The sequence below is a fragment of the Podarcis tiliguerta genome, assembly GCF_965153285.1.
Source record: "Podarcis tiliguerta genome assembly, chromosome: 11".
In the NCBI taxonomy this organism is placed as follows: Eukaryota; Metazoa; Chordata; class Lepidosauria; order Squamata; family Lacertidae; genus Podarcis; species Podarcis tiliguerta.
Window position 1 is genome coordinate 62,989,224 of NC_139544.1, and position 19,181 is coordinate 63,008,404.

General features: G+C 50.3%; 1 protein-coding gene and 1 long non-coding RNA gene across 7 annotated transcripts in view; one reads left to right on the plus strand and one right to left on the minus strand.

The window, feature by feature from the left end:
• The window catches only part of LOC310659616, a 169,785-nt gene that overhangs the window by 58,000 nt on the left and 92,604 nt on the right, over nt 1-19,181 (minus strand). The gene's annotated exons all lie outside the window — the stretch shown is intronic.
• Nucleotides 1-19,181, plus strand: part of LOC310659370 (phospholipid-transporting ATPase ID-like) — a 75,447-nt gene that overhangs the window by 40,722 nt on the left and 15,544 nt on the right. For all 6 annotated transcript variants that reach the window (XM_083402699.1, XM_083402697.1, XM_083402695.1 and 3 more), the window contains 10 exons: nt 2,129-2,287; nt 3,504-3,592; nt 6,563-6,759; nt 9,905-10,113; nt 11,899-11,942; nt 12,312-12,477; nt 14,003-14,191; nt 15,269-15,384; nt 16,278-16,442; nt 18,232-18,343. In XM_083402699.1, the coding sequence (XP_083258825.1) occupies nt 2,129-2,287; nt 3,504-3,592; nt 6,563-6,759; nt 9,905-10,113; nt 11,899-11,942; nt 12,312-12,477; nt 14,003-14,191; nt 15,269-15,384; nt 16,278-16,442; nt 18,232-18,343 (1,446 nt within the window). The remainder of the gene's footprint in view (nt 1-2,128; nt 2,288-3,503; nt 3,593-6,562; nt 6,760-9,904; nt 10,114-11,898; nt 11,943-12,311; nt 12,478-14,002; nt 14,192-15,268; nt 15,385-16,277; nt 16,443-18,231; nt 18,344-19,181) is intronic.

Below are 19,181 nucleotides of genomic sequence, written 5' to 3' on the forward strand. Positions count from 1 at the left end.
CCAATTTGAAACTATACTGGACCCTGCTTAGCTCCGCAAAGGTGCCAGCAGGTCTATTGCTGCCCCACTAGGAGAAAGCCAAAGAAGTGTCCCCTGCGGAAGCTGCCCAGGATGGTGGAGCACTTTGTGTGCCAGGCATGGGGGGGAGGGCAGAAGTTTGCCTAGAATTCCTTGTCTCCCCACAGAGATGTCTTGCACTGAGTGGCACCTGGTGCCTGGTCATGTGTGCTCACACAGGACCCAAGCTGGGCGTTGGCATGGGCGCCTTGGCTTGTCCGCAGGGTGGGGGTGGGGGGGGGTGGAGAGGACCCTGTGTTGCTTTCTGCCTGTTTCTTTCCCTCACCCCCCCCCTTTCTCTTTGCAGATCTTTGCTCTCTTTGCTTCTCTTCCGAGTCCTTTCCTGCTTCACTTCACCCCTCTGGGTCCTAGTCCCACTCTGCCCTCTGGCCTCGCTTGCACCTGTCCGCCTGGTGTTCCTCGGAGAGTGGGTATGCCAGCTGTGCAAGAGGAGGGGCAGGGCTGGCCGGGTTGAGGAGATGGCTGGCAGCTGCGGGCGCTGGGCTCCCTTTCCTGGAGATGGAGAGAGGCTTTGCAGCTGCCTCCGGGGAGGGCCTCCAGCCCAGCCCCCTGCCCTGCACACCTGCCCCTTGGACAGAGCGAATGTTGTGCTGCCCCGGCACCAAACAGGTGGGGAGCTACCAAGGTGGGGGGGGGGGCAGGCTGCAGAAACCCCACCTTCTTTGGATGTTGCCATGCTGACCCCCCTGGGCTGCTGTTTGGGGTGAACCCGAAATGACTCTTACAGAGCCCCCTTCTGGCATGTGGCTAAGGTAAGGTTACTGAGCATCCCTGTTTCCCGGAGACAGTCCCCAGATTTACAAATCAGTCCCCTGGCAAAATCCTGTCATTCCGACTCATTTCAATGGATTCATTGAAAAAAATCTGGTAACCTGAGGCTAAGGACACACAAGCCCTTGACCCTCGGTGGAGTGGGGGGGGGCCTCACAGCCTTTGCTCTCCTGATGCTGATACTGTCAGCAGGCAGAGCTGCATGGAATCCTAGCTCTGTAGTGTTGGAAGAGAACACTGGCCCAACCCTCTGCAGGAATCACAGGTTTTGACCTTTAAAGCCCTTTGTGGCTTAGGGCCCTCATATTTACGGGACCGCCTCTCCTGGTCTGCCCTGCAGAGGACCTTAAGGTCCATGAATAACCATAGTATAGAGGTCCTAAGGAAGTCAGCCTATCCTCCACCAGGGCCAGGACCTTCTCAGTGATGGCTCCGACCTGGTGGAATGCTCTGTCCCAGGAGACCAGGGCCCTGCAGGATTTAACCTTCTTCCGTCGGGCCTGTAAGACAGAGCTATTCCACCTGGCCTTTAATTTGAATTCAGCCTGATCTTTTATTTCCCTTCTCTTCCCTCCCCCTCCCCCCTTTTATGAAGATTACCCGCTCTGGGATCCCACAGCTAATTCTCCCCTGGCCTCCACACTGGCCCAAGTAGGACCAATTCAGCCAGCTAGCCCTGGGGATTATCTAATGCTTATTGGATGGATTTCCCCCAAATTGATATTTGAACTTTGAATTTTATTGTTATTCATGTTTTTATACTGTTATTTTATGCTGCTTCTATGTTGTATTACAATTAAGTGTTTTAAATTTGTTGTTAGCCGCCCTGAGCCTGGTTTTCTGAAGGGCGGGGTATAAATAAAATTTATTATTATTATTATTAATATAATTAATACTATTATTATTTGCTGTGAGAGGGCAAAGAGCACCTGAGCTCACCTGAGTGCCTTCTGGGCAGCTGCTGTTCCTAATGGGGAGAAGAGGAAACACATCAGAGAGAGTGCTGGCGGTGGACCACCGAGGCCCGAGTTCAAATCTCTGCCTGGCTATGAAGCTCATTGCCAGGGACTGAGCCTTAGCCTTGCAGGGTGGCTGGGAGGGAAAAGGGGGAGGCCCTCCTGCCCCCTCCCTGCTGTGAGCTCCTCTCTGCTCCTGGGTTTGCCTCCATCCCAACAGGAAGGGCAGTAGATCTGATGTCCACCCAGATCTCCAGGCTCGGCCTGGGACTCTGGCCAGCGGCGGACGGTGCCGACTCAGAGCCCCTGTTCTTTGCCTGCAGGCGAGATCAAGTGTGAAGCACCAAACAACAAGCTGGACAAGTTTATGGGGACCCTCCTCTTCAAGGGGGAGAAGTACGCCCTGGACAACGAGAAGATGCTGCTGAGGGGCTGCACCATCCGCAACACGGACTGGTGTTTCGGACTGGTCATCTTTGCAGGTAAGAGCAGGTGGCCGAGAGAAGCAGGAGGAAGGGACCAAACGTCTCTGGTGTAACCATGTAAAAGCCCCTCTCACTGGGATTGGGGGTTTGTGTCCTCTGGCTCTCGAAAGGGGTCTTTTGCCCACAGCTGGGGGGGGGGGCACAGAAAAGAGCCTAGCTTGTGTCCAGGGCCAGATTGAGGTTTGAGGAGGCCCTCGGCTCCTGAAGGTAATGGGGCCCTTTCTATGTCCAGCTGTCCTTTGTCAACAACAAATTGTCTCTGATTTTATGTGTCAAATATATGCTATATGGTTATTTATGGACTTAATAGGTCCATACACAACACAAAACACTGTTGCTGTAAGTAGGTTTTATTTTATTTGTTTTTTCTCTTATGTTTTGGAAATGTACATCCAGTTTTTTCCCTTTAATTTTTTTGGGGGGCCCCAAGAGAGTGGGGCCCTAAGCTATAGCTTGTTTACCTTATACTTGAAGGAGCAACTCCACCCCATCTTCCAGCCTGGACACTGAGGTCCAGCTCCGAGGGCCTTCTGGCGGTTCCCTCATTGCAAGAAGTGAGGTTACAGGGAACCAGGCAAAGGGCCTTCTCAGTGGTGGCTCCCGCCCTGTGGAACACCCTCCCATCAGATGTCAAGGAAATAAACAACTATCTGACTTTTAGAAGACATCTGAAGGCAGCCCTGTTTAGGGAAGTTTTTAATGACTATGTTTTAATGTATTTTTTATATTTGTTGGAAGCCACCCAGAGTGGCTGGGGAAACCCAGCCATATGGGTGGGGTATAAATAAAAAATGATGATGATGATGATGATGATTTCCGGCACTGCTTATGGGGCTGCCAAGTGCCCCCCTTCCCTAGATTCCTGCATTGCAGGGGTTGGTCTAGATGAACCTCAGGGTCCCTTCTAACTCTGCCCTGCTATGATTCTGCAAAGCACCTGCATCTCCCACAGGGCCCAGGATGCCCAGACCCGATCCCACATGGTGGCTTTGTGCAGTGGGGTCCCTCTGCCCCTTCTGCATCCTGAAAGGGGGCCGACTCTCACAGGCGTGTCTGCTTCTCCTTCGGGCAAAATGCTGCCTGCCTTTGCCTTCCCTCAAATCCACCAATGGCTGCCATTTCTCAGGGTCTCCTGCCTCCCAGGAGGTGCTTTGATCTGGAAATTAAAATCCGGCCGTGCAACAAAAAATCAGACTTTTGTTTCAACTGCCAGGGCCAGACACCAAGTTGATGCAGAACAGCGGAAGAACCACGTTCAAAAGGACCAGCATTGATCGTCTGATGAACTTCTTGGTGCTGGTGGTGAGTGCGAACAGCGGCTTCACTCCATCTCTCAGGGCATGAGAATAGCAGCAAGGGGGGACATGCATGGACTTTATTCATAAGAGACTCAGAAATCAATTATTCCTTCCCTCCTTCTTTGCAAGGACCAGGCAGAAACTAAGGTTCCTCACATCAGTAGATGGTAGATTTAGAATCATAGAATCATAGAGTTGGAAGAGACCACAAGGGCCATCGAGTTCAACCCCTGCCAAGCAGGAAAGAAATTTAGGGAGTAGGGTTAGACATTTACTGGCATTGGGGGGGGTGTTATTTCATGGATTAGCTATCTTTTTTTTTGAAATCATTTTTTTATTTTACAAATACAAGGTTATAAAAATCCAGACATAAATCCATATACAGAGATTTCCCAAGTCTCACAACTCCCCCCCCCCTCCATGGGGTCCCATTTTAAACATTTACAACTGCACATTCTTCCATACTCTATCTTTCTTTCAATCCATAATGTCCATAGTATTTGTTAGACTTCAAGTGAAATCAAAATCCTGTCAGTGTTTCCTTCCTTCTGCTTACAGAGGTCTCCTAAATACCTGATAATTTTTTCCCATTCTTTTATAAAGTTTTTGTCCACGTAATATCTGAGTTTTCCACTCAGTTTTGCTATCTCGGCAGAGTCCATCTGCTTGGTTGGCCATTCCTCTCTGGTAGGGACTTTATCTTCTTTCCACCTCTGGGCAGCTGTTGTTCCATACACAAAAAGTCTTTTCTGCTCCTTTGGGATATTGGCACCTATGATTCCTAATAAAAATGCTTCTGGTTTTTTAACAAAAAACATTTTTTTCCATTTCATTGTATATCATCTCCCAGAAAGCTTTTACCACCCTACAAGTCCACCACATGTGATCAAAGGTCCCTTCTTTTTCTATACATTTCCAGCAGGTATATACATTTTTGCTAGCTTTTGTTGTTGTTGTTGTTGTTTAGTCGTTCAGTCGTGTCCGACTCTTCGTGACCCCATGGACCAGAGCATGCCAGGCACTTCTGTCTTCCACTGCCACCCGCAGTTTGGTCAGATTCATGTTTGTAGCTTCGAGAATACTGTCTAACTATCTCGTCCTCTGTCGTCCCCTTCTCCTTGTGCCCTCCATCTTTCCCAACATCAGGGTCTTTTCCAGGGAGTCTTCTCTTCTCATGAGGTGGCCAAAGTATTGGAGCCTCAGCTTCACAATCTGTCCTTCCAGTGAGCACTCAGGGCTGATTTCCTTAAGAATGGATGCGTTTGATCTTCTTGCAGTCCATGGGACTCTCAAGAGTCTCCTCCAGCACCATAATTCAAAAGCGTCAATTCTTCGGCGATCAGCCTTCTTTATGGTCCAGCTCTCACTTCCATACATCACTACTGGGAAAACCATAGCTTTTACTATACGGACCTTTGTTGGCAAGGTGATGTCTCTACTTTTTAAAATGCTGTCTAGGTTTGTCATTGCTTTCCTCCCAAGAAGCAGGCGTCTCTTAATTTCGTGGCTGCTGTCACCATCTGCAGTGATCATGGAGCCCAAGAAAGTAAAATCTCTCACTGCCTCCATTTCCTCCCCTTCTATTTGCCAGTGGCCATGATCTTCGTTTTTTTGATGTTGAGCTTCAGACCATATTTTGCGCTCTCCTCTTTCACCCTCAATAAAAGGTTTTTTAATTCCTCCTCACTTTCTGCCATCAAGGTTGTGTCATCTGCATATCTGAGGTTGTTGATATTTCTTCCAGCAATCTTAATTCCGGCTAGGGATTCATCCAGCCCAGCCTTTCGCATGATGAATTCTGCATATAAGTTAAATAAGCAGGGAGACAAAATACAGCCTTGTCTTACTCCTTTCCCAATTTTGAACCAATCAGTTGTTCCATATCCAGTTCTAACTGTAGCTTCTTAGTGGGAGTCAAATACCACTGGCCCTTCATTTTCATATGATTTTCTTTCAGTGTGCAACATGCTGTATCGTGGATTAACTATTTTAGCAGACTAATAGCTACCAGATGAAGTAGCTAAGAATCTGCAGGACCAGCAAAACCTCCCCTGGGGCCTGTTTTCCATCCTGTGCCCAGAAATGAGAATCGGTGCCTCCAAAGGGAGGAGAGGGCTCTTGAGGGCTCCTAGCCAAGAAGGCTCTGCTCTACCTCCACAACTGAAACCACGGCAGCAGACTCCCTTGCTCTCTCCTTCCTTGGAGGCTTCCAAGCCGAGGTTGGAGGGCCATCTGTCAGGGATGCTTGAGCTGAGATTCCTGTCTTGCGGGGGTTGGACTGGATGACCCCCCTGGGGCCCCTTGCAACTCTAGAATTCTATGAGTCTATGATTCTATGACTAGATGGGCCAGTGGCCTAATGCAGAAAGCTATTCTTTTCTTTTTTTAACACAAAGATACATATTCATACAACAGAACATAAAAATAGGAAAGAACAGAAAAAAGAAAAGAGAGGGCAGGAAATGAAATGAAAAAAGCAAAACAAGCAATATCAGTACAAAAACTTATGTAGAACATATAATAAACAATGTATACACAATATTTCAGTTCTTCTTTCCTTCCAGTTGACTTTCTTCATCCTCAAAACAGTTCAATTTTCATTCCATCTTATTTCATTCCATCTTATTTCGCTTTTACTCCTTTTTCTTTCCATTTTTAGCTTTTACACCATAGTTTAACTGTAGAAATTAAGCTTGCTTTGTACATCCATTTGTGATTAAATATGTCACAACCTCCGATCTTCCCATTGCATTCCTGGATTAAGTTCCTTAAATACGCACTTAAACTTTTCTTTCTCCATATTATTTGACTTACTATAAATTCTATTTTATAGAATTATCCTATTTACGCACCAAAGCTCAATCAAAACCTGCCAACGGACTGATCTTTTGACAATGTTCTTTTACCTAAACTCTGCATCTATACAGTGGGACGTAGATGTTCTTCTGCTTTCTGCCCTCCCCTTTCCTTGCAGATCTTTGTTCTTCTGGCTGCCATGTGCTCCGTGCTGGCCATTGGCAACAGCATCTGGGAGTACAAGAGAGGCTCTGCCTTCCAGGTCTACCTGCCCTGGCCCCACGACGTCCACTCGGCCTTCTATTCCGCCTTCCTCATGTTCTGGTCCTACGTCATCATCCTTAACACAGTGGTGCCCATCTCCCTCTACGTCAGGTAAGGGGGGGGGGAGGCACGTGCCCTGCGCCAGCCCCCAAATGGCCCATTTTGCACTGGTGTGTGTGTGTGTCTTTGTCACGGTCCGGTCTGTGGGCGATCAAGGTCCCAGCTGAGGACGTCGGGACCGGGGGCAAGATGGCGGGGTGGGAGCAGGAACGAGAGTTCAGAAGCCAGGGGTCCGAGGGTCAGGAAGCAGGGAATCACGAAGTCAAGGGTCCGAGGTTTGAGAAGCAAGGAGTCAAGGAGCCGAGGATGAGGAAGCAAGAAGCTAAACGCAGCAAGGCAGTGAACGTGTTGCTGTGGCCAAGAGCTGAAGGGAAATGCTGACCTTATATCCCTTCCTAGCTCTTGCCACCAGGTGCAGCGAGTTACCAAGCAGCCTCACCTGTGCGGCTGCACCTTGCCTCTTCAGAACAAACTTAGGAAGGCCCCAGTCCTGCAAAGTCCTATTGGTCACAGGGCCCGGCTCCTTCATGCACTCCTGACAGTCTTCCCTATTATCCTTCAGTCGTTTGGCATTCCAACCCCAAACGTGGAGGGCTCAAGGGTCACAAGCCATCGTGTCCTCATGCACCTCTACCCTCACAGGGTCTGGCCTGTCAGGGGCAGATGTGGCAATGGGGACTCCATGTGCAGCCATGCTCAGGAGCACTGGGAAAAGTATGCGAAACGAGATTGTCAAGATCGTAATGCCATTACAGTGGTACCTCTGGTTACAAACTGAATCTGTTCTGGATGTCCGTTCATATCTGGAAACTGTTCTTATCCTGAGGCATGCTTTCGCGAATGGCGCCTTCCGCTGCATGCACACCTCTGGTGCGCGATTTCCACTCGCATCCTGGGGCAAAGTTCGCAACCAGGAGACCTACTTCCAGGTTAGCGGAGCTCGTAACGTGAAGCGTGCGTAACCAGAAGTGTTCGAAACCAGAGGTACCACTGTATGCGAATCAATGCTGCGATTGCACTTGGGATTGTATCTGAAGTTACTTCTACCCAGACTAGAGCCATTGTGATGACTCGCTCGGCTTCATTAATCTCAATAGGTCTACTCTGAGTAGGTGGAACATTGGCTACAACCCACTGTGTACAGTTCTGGTCGCCTCACCTGAAAAAGGATATTAAAAAGTTCAGAAAATGGCAACCCAAAGATCAAGAGGTTGTCGCGACTCCTCTATGGGGAAGCCAGCGGTGAAGCAAGCCGATCAGGTGCCTGGGGTGGCATGCATGCCCTGTGCCCAGGGGCAGGACGCTCTGTGGGGCCTCCAAGGAGTCTGCCTCCTCCCACTCGGCCACCCTACAGCTGGGGGAGAAACGTGTGGCTCGGGTGCACTGCAGGCCCCACGGTGAGTGCTGCCCAGCATTTTGTCACCCCCCTCAGTGGTGATACCCGGGGCGGACTGCCCCCCCTCCTCCCCTTCCTCTGCCGCTGGAGGAAGTTGCTGCATTTGGGATTCTGTAGTTTAAGGAAGAGGCCAGTCCAAGTGTGAGCCAAAAGGAGTGGGAGATGTCCCAGCATGCACTGCTCCTCCAGCCCTACTTTCGCTTTCTGGGCACCAATGAAGGCACCAAGAGGGCCAGCCCCGCCTTCTGGCGTGTTTCCTCCTCTTGCCCAACCAGGGCGGGCAGTGTGCTCTGGCAGCCCATCCCTTGCGGGGGGGGGGAGGAACCACCCCATTGGCAAGGCTGGTGAGCTTTTTGAAGGAGCTTTGTGACTCTCTCCTTTGATTCCGCAATGATGGCACTATGCCCAGGCTCCGACTCAGCCGCTTCCTTCTTCACAGCAGACGTGGCATCACGCTTACAGTGGTACCTTGGTTCTCAGAGTTAATCCGTCCCGGAAGTCCGTTCCAAAACCAAAGCATTCCAAAACCAAGGCGCGATTTCCCATAGAAAGTAATGCAAAATGGATGAATCCATTCCAGACCTTTAAAAACAACCCCTAAAACTAACCCACACAGGATTACAATTTGTTTCAACCCGCTTGTGGAGACTATCAGAGGTCACAAAGAGAAAGGAAAAATATATGAAAATAACAAGAAGAGATGTGGAAAATACCAAGAAAGGATTGGATAGAATTGGGAACACTATTTGGACAGATTTGTGGACATTAAAGAAGCAGCTACAACAAGATGATTGGATCCCTTTCGGAACTTGAAATATGGCTACCCCCAACAAAAAATTTAAAATTCGGCTTTGTAATTTGGAATTTATGTGATTTGATTTGATTTGATTTGATTGGTCTGTTAATAAAAATTATTTTTAAAAACCAAACAAACCCTAAAACAGCAATTTAACATGAATTTTACTATCTAACGAGACCATTGATCCATAAAATTAAAGCAATAAACCATGTACTGCAGTCATACAATCCATCAATCAATAACTGAACTGGGTTCCACACAGTCACAGAAACAAAACAAAAAAACCGCAAAAACAAAAATGCAAAATAAATAGCAAAAAGAGACAGACCTCAGCGTAACACTCAAAATGGAGCACGTTCGGCTTCTGAATAAGGTTTGCAAAATGGAACACTTTCTTCCGGGTTTCCAGTGTTTGGGTTCCAGGTTGTTTGAGTACCAAGGCGTTTGAGAACCAAGGGGCCACTGTACTTCCTGGGCTCCAGGGAGGAGGCTTGTGACTTCTGTGTCAGGGCAGGTCAGGGGGGGTGAGGGAGATGGAGCCGAGGTCCCTGGCCAGCCACCCAGGAATGCCTTTTCCTGGAGGGAGCAGCCGGTTCTGGCTTCCCAGCATGCGCTTGGGCTGCAGTTTATGGACTACATTTCTGTCCCACCTTCCTTCCTCCAAGTTGCTCACGGGCATGTGCAGAGTTCTCTCTCCTCTCTTTGGTCCTCGCATTAACCCTGCGAGGTAGGCTGAGAGACAACGACTGGCCGAAGGTTGTCCAGGGAGCCGCATGCCTAAGTGGTGCCTGGAAAGCTGGCCTCCCAATTCCCAGCATGGCGTTCTAACCACTACGCCACGCTGCCTCTGCACACTGGTCACCTGCCGATTCCCCCCCCCCCCCGGAAGCAGCTTCCTCGATGGCCTCTTGCAGCTTGCAAAGGGACCCCAAGCGCCAGGAAGCTTTTCCTGCCCAGGGCTCCAGCCCACTCCTTGGTCTCCCCTCCTTCCTCTCGTTCAGCGTAGAGATCATCCGCTTGGGGAACAGCTTCTACATTGAGTGGGACCGCAAGATGTACTACCCCCTCAATGACACCCCTGCCCAGGCCCGGACCACCACCCTCAACGAGGAGCTGGGGCAGATCAAGTACATCTTCTCCGACAAGACGGGGACCCTCACCCAGAACATCATGGTCTTCAACAAGTGCTGCATCAACGGGAAGATCTACGGTAGGGGCTGCTCTCCGGGGGCTGCTGCATCCCTTTAGCTCTTTGAAATAATTTTTATTTGATCTTACAAGTGTAAGATTATAACAATATAGAATACATATCCATATTTAGGGAGTTCTCCCAATCTTCACCTTCCCCTCCATGGCTCCAATTGTCAACTTTTTCGATTGCATATTGTTCCAGAATCCATATTTTATGTCACTCCATTTTGTCCATAGTATCTGTGTTACTGCAATCCTGCTAATGTTTTCACCTGCTTATGGCTGTCTCCCAGATATATTGTAAATCCCCCCCCCCCCGTCCTTTACTAAAGCTTTGGTCTTCTTGATTCCTGAGCTTTCTGGGCAGTTTTGCCATTTCGGCAGAGTCTAATAGATTAGTTTGCCATTCCTCTCTGCTAGGGACTTTGTCTTCTTTCCACCTCTGGGCTAATGACATCCCTGCAGCTGTCATCGCACACATTAAAAGTCTTTTCTGCTCCTTTGGAATATGGACCCTTTGCCAGCCTGCTGTCCTCCCCCCCCCCTCCAAGATTTTGTTCATCCATTAGTCCCAGTCAGCCTGGGTGGCTTAGGGGAAGGAAAGATGGTTCGGATACTTCAGCTGGTGTAGAATTCAGTGGCCAGGTTGCTCACTGGAGCAAAATAGTTTGAGCATATTATACTATCCTTGTCCAACTGTGCTGGCTACCGATTAGTTTCTGGGCCCAGTTCAAAGTGTTGGTTTTGACCTATAAAGCCTTAAGCAGCTCAGGATTGCAATCCCGCAAGGACCACCTCTTCCCATATGAACCTACCTGGACCCTGAGATCATCTTCTGTGTGCCTCCTTCGTGTGCCTCCTCCTTGAGAAGTCCAGAGGGTGGTAATACGAGAACGGGGCCTTCTCTGCAGTGGCTCCCCATCTGTGGAATGCTCTCCCTAGGGAAGTTCGACTGGCGCCTTCATTATACACCTTTAGGCGCCAGACAAAAATGTTCCTTTTTAACCAGGCCTTTGTTGATCTGTTTGGCATCCTATATCCTTTTAAATGGGTACACCGGTGGCGCTGTGGGTTAAACCACAAAGCCTAGGACTTGCCGATCGGGAGGTCAGCGGTTCGAATCCCTGCAACGGGGTGAGCTCCCGTTGCTCGGTCCCTGCTCCTGCCAACCTAGCAGTTCAAAAGCACGTCAAAGTGCAAGTAGATAAATAGGCACCGCTCTGGCGGGAAGGTAACCGGCGTTTCCGTGCGCTGCTCTGGTTTGCCAGAAGCGGCTTAGTCCTGCTGGCCACATGACCCGGAAGCTGTACGCCGGCTCCCTCGGCCAGTAAAGCGAGATGAGCGCCGCAACCCCAGAGTCAGCCACGACTGGACCTAATGGTCAGGGGTCCCTTTACCTTTTTTACCCTTTTAAAATGTGGCTCTTTTCGGTGTGGGTGTGTGTTATTGGGTTGTTGTTTTTATTCTGATTATTTATGTTGTGATCTTTTCTGTGAACTGCCCTGAGACCTCCGGGTATAGGGCGATATATAAATTCAATAAATAAATAAATTCAATAAATAAATAAAGTGCCAATACAGAAACCATTCAGACCTTCTGGAGCCCCACACCTGCACCTGTTTCTCAATGCCAGCCTGGTGTCTCACCTGCTTCCCAATGGGCAGTTGTAGATCCTTGGCCAGGGTCCCAAAGGTGCCCGGGTGCCCCTGTCGTCCCGCTGGCACAAACTGGCCCAGGCCCGGAATTCACAGCCAGGTGTGCGTTTGTTGTCATCTCAGCTGGGCTCTGTGCTTCTCGCCCACAGGGGATGTCTTTGACTTGGACGGACAACGGGTGGAGATTACGGAGGTAAGGGGCTGCGAGGGGTCAAAGGGTGGCAGGCAGGGCCACTGGGCATTGTTGTGGTTCCAGCCCTGCCCGGCACTTGCCAGGATGTATCCCAGTGTGGCGGCTGAAGTGGACAAAAGGAATTTTGACTCCCCCCCACCCCGTGCCTTGAGCTTCCCTCCTGGAAATTTCCTTCTTCCTTTCCTCTCTCGGGGGAAGTTCTGGACCTTCTGGGTCAAGGCTGCCATTGCCCTGGAGTTTGGCAGGCTGGTCCCCAGAGCAGCCTCTGCGTGATCTTTCGTAGTCTTTCTCCAGCCAGAAGGAAGGAAGGCAGAGGAGCCCAGAGACGTTCTCATGGTGGCAACCTTTCTCTCGCCCCCCCTCTTTCAGAGTACCCCAAAAGTTGACTTCTCCTACAACCCCCTCGCTGACCCCAAATTCTCCTTCTACGACCAAAGCCTGGTGGAGGAAGTGAAGGCGGGAGATGTCATCACCCATAAGTTCTTCCGCCTCCTTTCTCTCTGCCACACGGTGATGCCAGAAGAGAAGAAGCCAGGTGAGGGGGAGGGGTGGAGCTGTGCCTCCTGCCTTGCAGGGGGTTGGACTTGATGACCCTCAGGGTCCCATTCTGCAGTTCTGTGGGGAGACAGCACCTCTGGCTCAGAGCAGCGGTGTAGCCTGTGGGGAGAGGAGGGGACCTCGCCTGGGGGTGCTGTGCTGGGGGGCTCTTGCGGGTTGGACTCTGGGGGTCTCATGAGAACATAAAAAGAGCCCTTATGGGTCAGAAGCTGCGCCCTGTTCTCACAGGGGCCAAGCAGAAACCCGCAAGCAGGATCCGAGCCCAAGAGCAGCGTTGTCTTCTCCTCCAACATGAATTTGTCTAACCCTCTTCTAAAGCCATCCAAATTGGTGGCCATCCCTGCCTGCAGTAGGAGGGAGTTCCACGGGTTAGCTATGAGCTCACTCACACTTCTGCTCGCCCTGCACCTTCTAAGCATGGGTTTTGCCTTTGCCCTGGAGAACCTGCTCTTTAGTGCTAAATTGGAACAAATGGCAGCCTGCTGATGGCTGTTTGTTCCGATTCAGCACCAAAGATGAGGCTTCCCCCGAGGAAAGCAGGGAGGCAAATGGAGGTGTGGATCAGCCCTGGGTGCTGCATGAAGAAGATCTTCCTTTTATCTGTTCTGAGTCTTCCCAACATTCAGCATCGCTGGCTGCCCATGAGTTCCAGTGTTATGAGCAGTGCCAGATTGACGTATAAGCCAAACAAGCTATAGCTTAGGGGCCCACTCTCTTGGGGGCCCAAAAAATGTCAAGGAAAAAAACTGGATGTACATTTCCAAAATATAAGGGGGGGGGGGACAAATAAAATAAAACCTACATAGAGCAACCATGTTTTGTGTTGTGTAGGCTCCTATGATGTAAGTCATGGGCCCCGCCTGCTAGCCTGCTCCCTAAAATATCACTGGTTTGCTCCTTTCTATATATAGGGTGCCGACATTCTGCATGGACTGGTTGCAGGGCTGTGCAAAGGGCTGAATTAATGAGTCTTTGTAAATTGTGTTTCTAAAGGAACTTTTGTTATTGCCAAATGTCAATGTATTTGCATTATTAAGTTTTTTATGAATAAAAATCATTTTAAGTTAGAGGTTAATAATGATTTCACTATTAATATACTTCTTCTTAATTGTATTTCAGTTCAACAATTACTTTGATAAAATACATATTTTGTTATGTGCAAATGACTTGAGATACCTATTAGGTTCATAAATTACCATATAGCATATATTCAACACAAAGAAACAGTGACAATTTGTTGCTGACAAAGGACAGCTGGACATATCAAGGGCCCCGTTACCTTCAGGAGCCTCAGTCCGGCCCTGTCCTGGCCTCGGGGGTCTGGCTCCCGCCTCCTGCAGAAAACCTCTCCCTGCTCCCCTTTGTCCAGGCCAGGCAACATTTTAGGAACTTTAAGGGCGTCTCTTCCCTCAAGACTCCCGAATCGGTTGCTGCGCTTGGGACTTTCCCGCCTCCCCCTTGCAAGTGACGCTGCCTCTCCCCCCCCTTGCCCCCCCTGGCAGGTGAGCTGGTCTACCAGGCGCAGTCTCCGGACGAGGGGGCCCTGGTGACGGCCGCCCGGAACTTTGGCTTCGTCTTCCGCGCCCGGACCCCAGAGACCATCACCGTGGTGGAAATGGGGAAGACGATCGTCTACAAGCTCCTTGCCATCCTGGATTTCAACAATGTGCGCAAGCGGATGTCTGTCATTGGTGTGTGCCCCCTTCCTCCCCTCCCCCAAACCCCGGGCCTCGCCTGGGATTGGTTCTCAGGGAAATACTCTGCACATGCCCGGGTCTCCTCTTTGTGTCCTGGTGGAGTGGCTGAGTTGTTTCCACCAGCGTCAACCAGCTGGGCAGACTTTTTCGACGGGAGTTTGACTGAATTGGTGCAAAGCGATTTCCACTACCTGCTCGCTATAGAAAAGGAACTTCTAGGGGGCTGGACGCTTGCAAGAGCTCCAGTTCTGACACCCTTTGAGGGACTGCGTGAGAAAACCCCAGAAGAGAGAGAAATGCCATGCCCTACAGTTAGGAAGCTTCTGCCCATTGGCACATCTCACTCAGTGTGGTCTGCAGTGACAATGGGCAGCAGTCGTCCAGGACCTCAGGCAGGGCTCCTCCCCTTCTGCATGCCAAGCAGATGTTCTGCTGTTGAGCTGCTCTGGCCCTTCCATCCAGGAAGACTAGATCTTTGAAGGAAGGGGGATGAAATATACTCGGAGTCGAGGGTGGATTTCATGCTCTTTATTCAGCTCATAGTGGTGAGGAGGAATGGAAGTTCCCCCAGAATGTCTGCTTTATGTACATTATTTACACAATGGGCCCCACGTGATTGGCTAATTCCGGGATTCTCCTGTAGGCCAATCAGGTTGTGGATTCACTTCCACCTGGAGCTGGTTTGGGTGGCTCCTGTGGACCAACCAGACTGCTGCATTCTGAATCCTATTGTTCTAGGACCAATCAGACTACTGCATTTTGGATCCTATTCAACTCAATACATGTTGTTGTTGTTTAGTCGTTTAGTCGTGTCTGACTCTTTGTGACCCCCTGGACCAGAGCACGCCAAGCACTCCTGCTTTCCACTGTCTTCCGCAGTTTGGTCAGACTCATGTTTGTAGCTTCAAGAACACTGTCCCACCAGTTGACAAAGACAACTCAATACATAACAGGGGACAAACCCTCCCCCCAGCCATCTCTGACTCTCTGCCCGCGTGTCGTGTGTCTGTCCAGGGTGGGGAGCGATTCTGGGCACCCTCTCATTTTCTGCCCTTCTTCCCTTCTTCCCAGTGCGTCGCCCCGACGGCAAGGTGACCCTGTACTGCAAGGGGGCGGACACGATCCTGTACGAGCTCCTGCACCCTTCCTGTGTACCTCTTAAGGAGGAGACTACCGAGTACTTGGAAGTAAGCTGGCAGCAGAGTTTGCATGCAGAGCCTCCCCAGAGCGATGCCCTGGCGGCTTCATCCTGACCCCAGCCCACCCCCTGGGGGCTTCGTGAGACCCACAAGGAGGGTGCTTTAAGAAGGGGAGTCTCTGTGGAGCTCCTTTCCCCTGACCCCTCCTGTGCTCAGTCCCTGAAGGACCAGGTGCACAGCCTGGGAGTCATTTTGAACTCACAGCTGTCCATGGAGGTCAATTCTGTGTCCAGGGTGGCTGTCTGCCAGCTCCATCTGGTATGCAGGATGTGACCCTCCATGCCCGCAGACTGTCTCGCCAGAGTGGTGCATGCTCTGGTTATCTCCCGCTTGGACTACTGCCATGCGCTCTATGTGGGGCTACCTTTAAAGGTGACCTGGAAACTACAACTAATCCAGAATGTGGCAGCTAGACTGGGGATTGGGAGCGGCCACCAAGACCACATAACACTGGTCCTGAGAGATCTGCATTGGCTCCCAGTACGTTTCCGAGCACAAGTCAAAGTGTTGGTGCTGACCTTGAAACGGCCTCTGTCCAGTATCCCTGAAGGAGCGTCTCCACCCCCATCGTTCACCCAGACACTGAGGTCCAGCTCCGAGGGCCTTCTGGTGGTTCCCTCCTTGCGAGAAGCAAAGCTACAGGGAACCAGGCAGAGGGCCTTCTCGGTGGTGGTGCCTGCCCTATGGAACGCCCTCCCACCAGATGTCAAAGAGAAAAATAACTACCGAACTTTTAGAAGACATCTGAAGGCAGCCCTGTTTAGGGAAACTTTTAATGTTTGATAGGTTGTTGTATTTTAGTGTTCTGTTGTAAGCCGCCCAGAGTGGAACCCAGTCAATGGGCGGGTATCAATAATAAACTATTATTATTATTATTATAGGAGTTTGCAGGGGAAGGTCTCCGGACGCTGGTTGTGGCCTACAAGGACCTGGAGAGGAGGTCCTTTGCCGACTGGCAGAAGCGTCACCATGAAGCCAGCACAGCCCTGCAGGACCGAGAGGAGAAGCTGTCTGAGCTGTACGAAGAAATCGAGAAAGACCTGATAGTAGGTGGGGGTGCCCAGGAGGGAAGCCGGGCGCCCAAGGCTCAGACACCGAACGGGAGCAAATAGGGGTTGGTCAGCCAGGGTGAGGGTTAGCTGAGGGTTGGACTAGATGACCCCTGCGGTTCCTTCCAGCGCTACAATTCTGTGATTCTATCAGCCTTGCAGCTTAAGCGGCTTGGAATGCCGTTGTTACTTGTTTATTTTAATTTGTCCGAGTATTTCAGTCAACCCATTCAAAAAAAGAATCATGGCAATGAAGCATAACATAACAAGCAGGCTTGCTTTCTCTTGCTCCGAGGGAAGGACCCAAACCAGTGGGTTCGAGTTACAGGAAAGTAGAGCCCCCTGCCTTTGGTGCCTTCCTGGCTTTGCCTTTCCGATGCTGCCTGATTCTCGCTGCCCCAGTGGAGAGATGTCCTTCTTCCCCCTTTCAGTTTCTGCATCTCTTTTCCTTTTCTGATTTTCCACTCATTAAAGAGCTCTTTGTTGAGCCCTGGGGCTGGACTCGCAACGATGCGTGGCTCCTTCCTGCTCCTGCGTTTTAAGAGTCTATGTACGAGCGCATTTTGCAAGCCCCTTCCTGAGCTGCCTTCATCTGGGACGCTTCCCTGGAGCCCCACAGGCTGGCGGGATGGAGCCAGCCAGGGCTCCGCTGGGCCAGATTGTCTTCTAGGAGGTCATGAGGACATAAACAGAGCCCCCTGGATCAGGCCAATGGCTCATCCAGTTCGGCATCCTCTTCTCATCGTGGCTGAGCAGTTGCCTGCGGAAACCTGCTGTTATAAGAAAAAACTGCTCCTTTATCCCTTATGGGGTACCCAAGAGCCCGTATAGAGTCCTAAAATAGGTTCCCTATTGGTAGAAGAAAAATAACAGATGCAAACCAGAGAATATTGAGAAGCAAAGCAGCTCGTAAGCCTGATCTTTATTAAACTGTTGCAACAGGGGGCTCTCCCCACTCCCACGCAGTTCTTATATAGACTTTTGAAATTGCCCACCCTGTAGCTCAAGACCACCCCCCAAAACATCACCCATACATCACCGAAGGAGGCTGTCCCCAGCAGAAATTTGAGTGTGTTGCTTCTCTCCTGTCTGCCAGGATACCTGATAAGGCCTTATCAATTGCCTTTTCTGGTAGCCTGGCCATTCCTTTGAGGTGGTAAATACTATCCATACACAAATATGCCCTTAAGACAGGATCTGTAAGCAAAAACACAATGGGAAGGCTTTCCCCGTTTTCCTCCCTTACTGCAGAGAAGTAGTTGAGGTCGCTGGGAGAGTCAAAATGCTTCAGGATTGTTCTTCTTTACTGTTTCAGACACATGGTTTATTTACTTACGTATGTGTTTGCCTTGTACATTTATGAACATTTGTTTTATATATATATAGGACCTTAGAATTCCTATAACACTACAAACTGGATCTGAGCCACAGTTTAACCCTGCACTGCGTGATGAAGGATTTTTCTTCCATCCATCCTGAATCTTTCAACCTAGGGGCTCACCTGTCCTTCCATGTCCCATGCTTAGAAGGCAGGAGTCTGAGTGGGTTTTTGTTTGCCTCGCCACTTTCCCCAGAAAACCCGCTCTCTAGTGTTGAATCAGAACAAACATCAGTCCACAGAAAACACAGCAGTCATTTGCTCCAATTCAACTCGCTATGGGGCGGGTTTTCCTGGAGGGAAGCAGCAGGATAAGTGAAAGTCTGGGTGGGCCCCGAACTTCACTGGGTGTCCGTTGATCACCCCTTTCAGAGCACCCATTTGTGACCCCCCCCCCTCTTTCTGCAGTTACTTGGTGCCACGGCCATCGAGGACAAGCTGCAAGACGGCGTCCCACAGACAATTGAGACCTTGGGGAAAGCGCAGATTAAAATCTGGGTGCTCACTGGAGACAAGCAAGGTACTGCCAGGGGGGAGATGACACACTGCTTTCACCCCCCCCCCAGAACAGCTGGCAATTGATTCAGCCCCCTTCTGAGGTGCATCTCATAATCCTTTGTAACATCACAGGGCGGAAAGAACACCGCAGCACCTTCTCAATTCATGGGGGTGACTTTGGGCCTCCTCTGCTCCCTGCGCAGTGGGGCAGAACTCCCTTGATCTGCCCCTGGGTGAGAAGCGCCTGGTGGGTGAATCTCAAAATGGGTGAGGCTGGCCTCCTTGAAACCACCAGCCCTAAGTCATCCTGGAGTTGTCTCAGCAAATGGGAGGAGCTGGGAAAGAGAGGTGGGCTTGGAGGGGCCAAATCCGAGGAATGCGCTGAGAAAATCAGGATCATAAGAGGTCTGAGAGAAGCAGAGTAATGAGAGAGGAGAGCAAAGACAACAGGAGCAAAAGAGAAAGAGACAAAGAGCACTGAAAAGTTAAAGCCCTTTAAAGCGAGCGCAGGGGGGATAGACGTGGTTTGAAGCACAGGCAAGAAAAATGAGATGAACCGCAAAGAATCCATTTGAAGCATTGCCAACACACATTTAACGCCCATCAGCTCCCCCAGAGAATCCTGGGAAATGTAGTTCTCCCCTCCCAGAGCCACAGTTCACCCTTGCAAACTACAGTTCCCAGGCTTCTTTGAGGAAAGCTGTGAACTTCAAATGTGTGTTTGAAGCATCTCCGGTGTTTGGGTGGGTTTTCCAAAAGAAGTCCAGCAAGGCCGTCTCCAAGCTGAGGTGAGAAGGAGAGTGAGCAAGAAGCTTCAGGAATCCCTGGGCCAATGTGGGGGTGCAGGAGGGGCTCTTGCC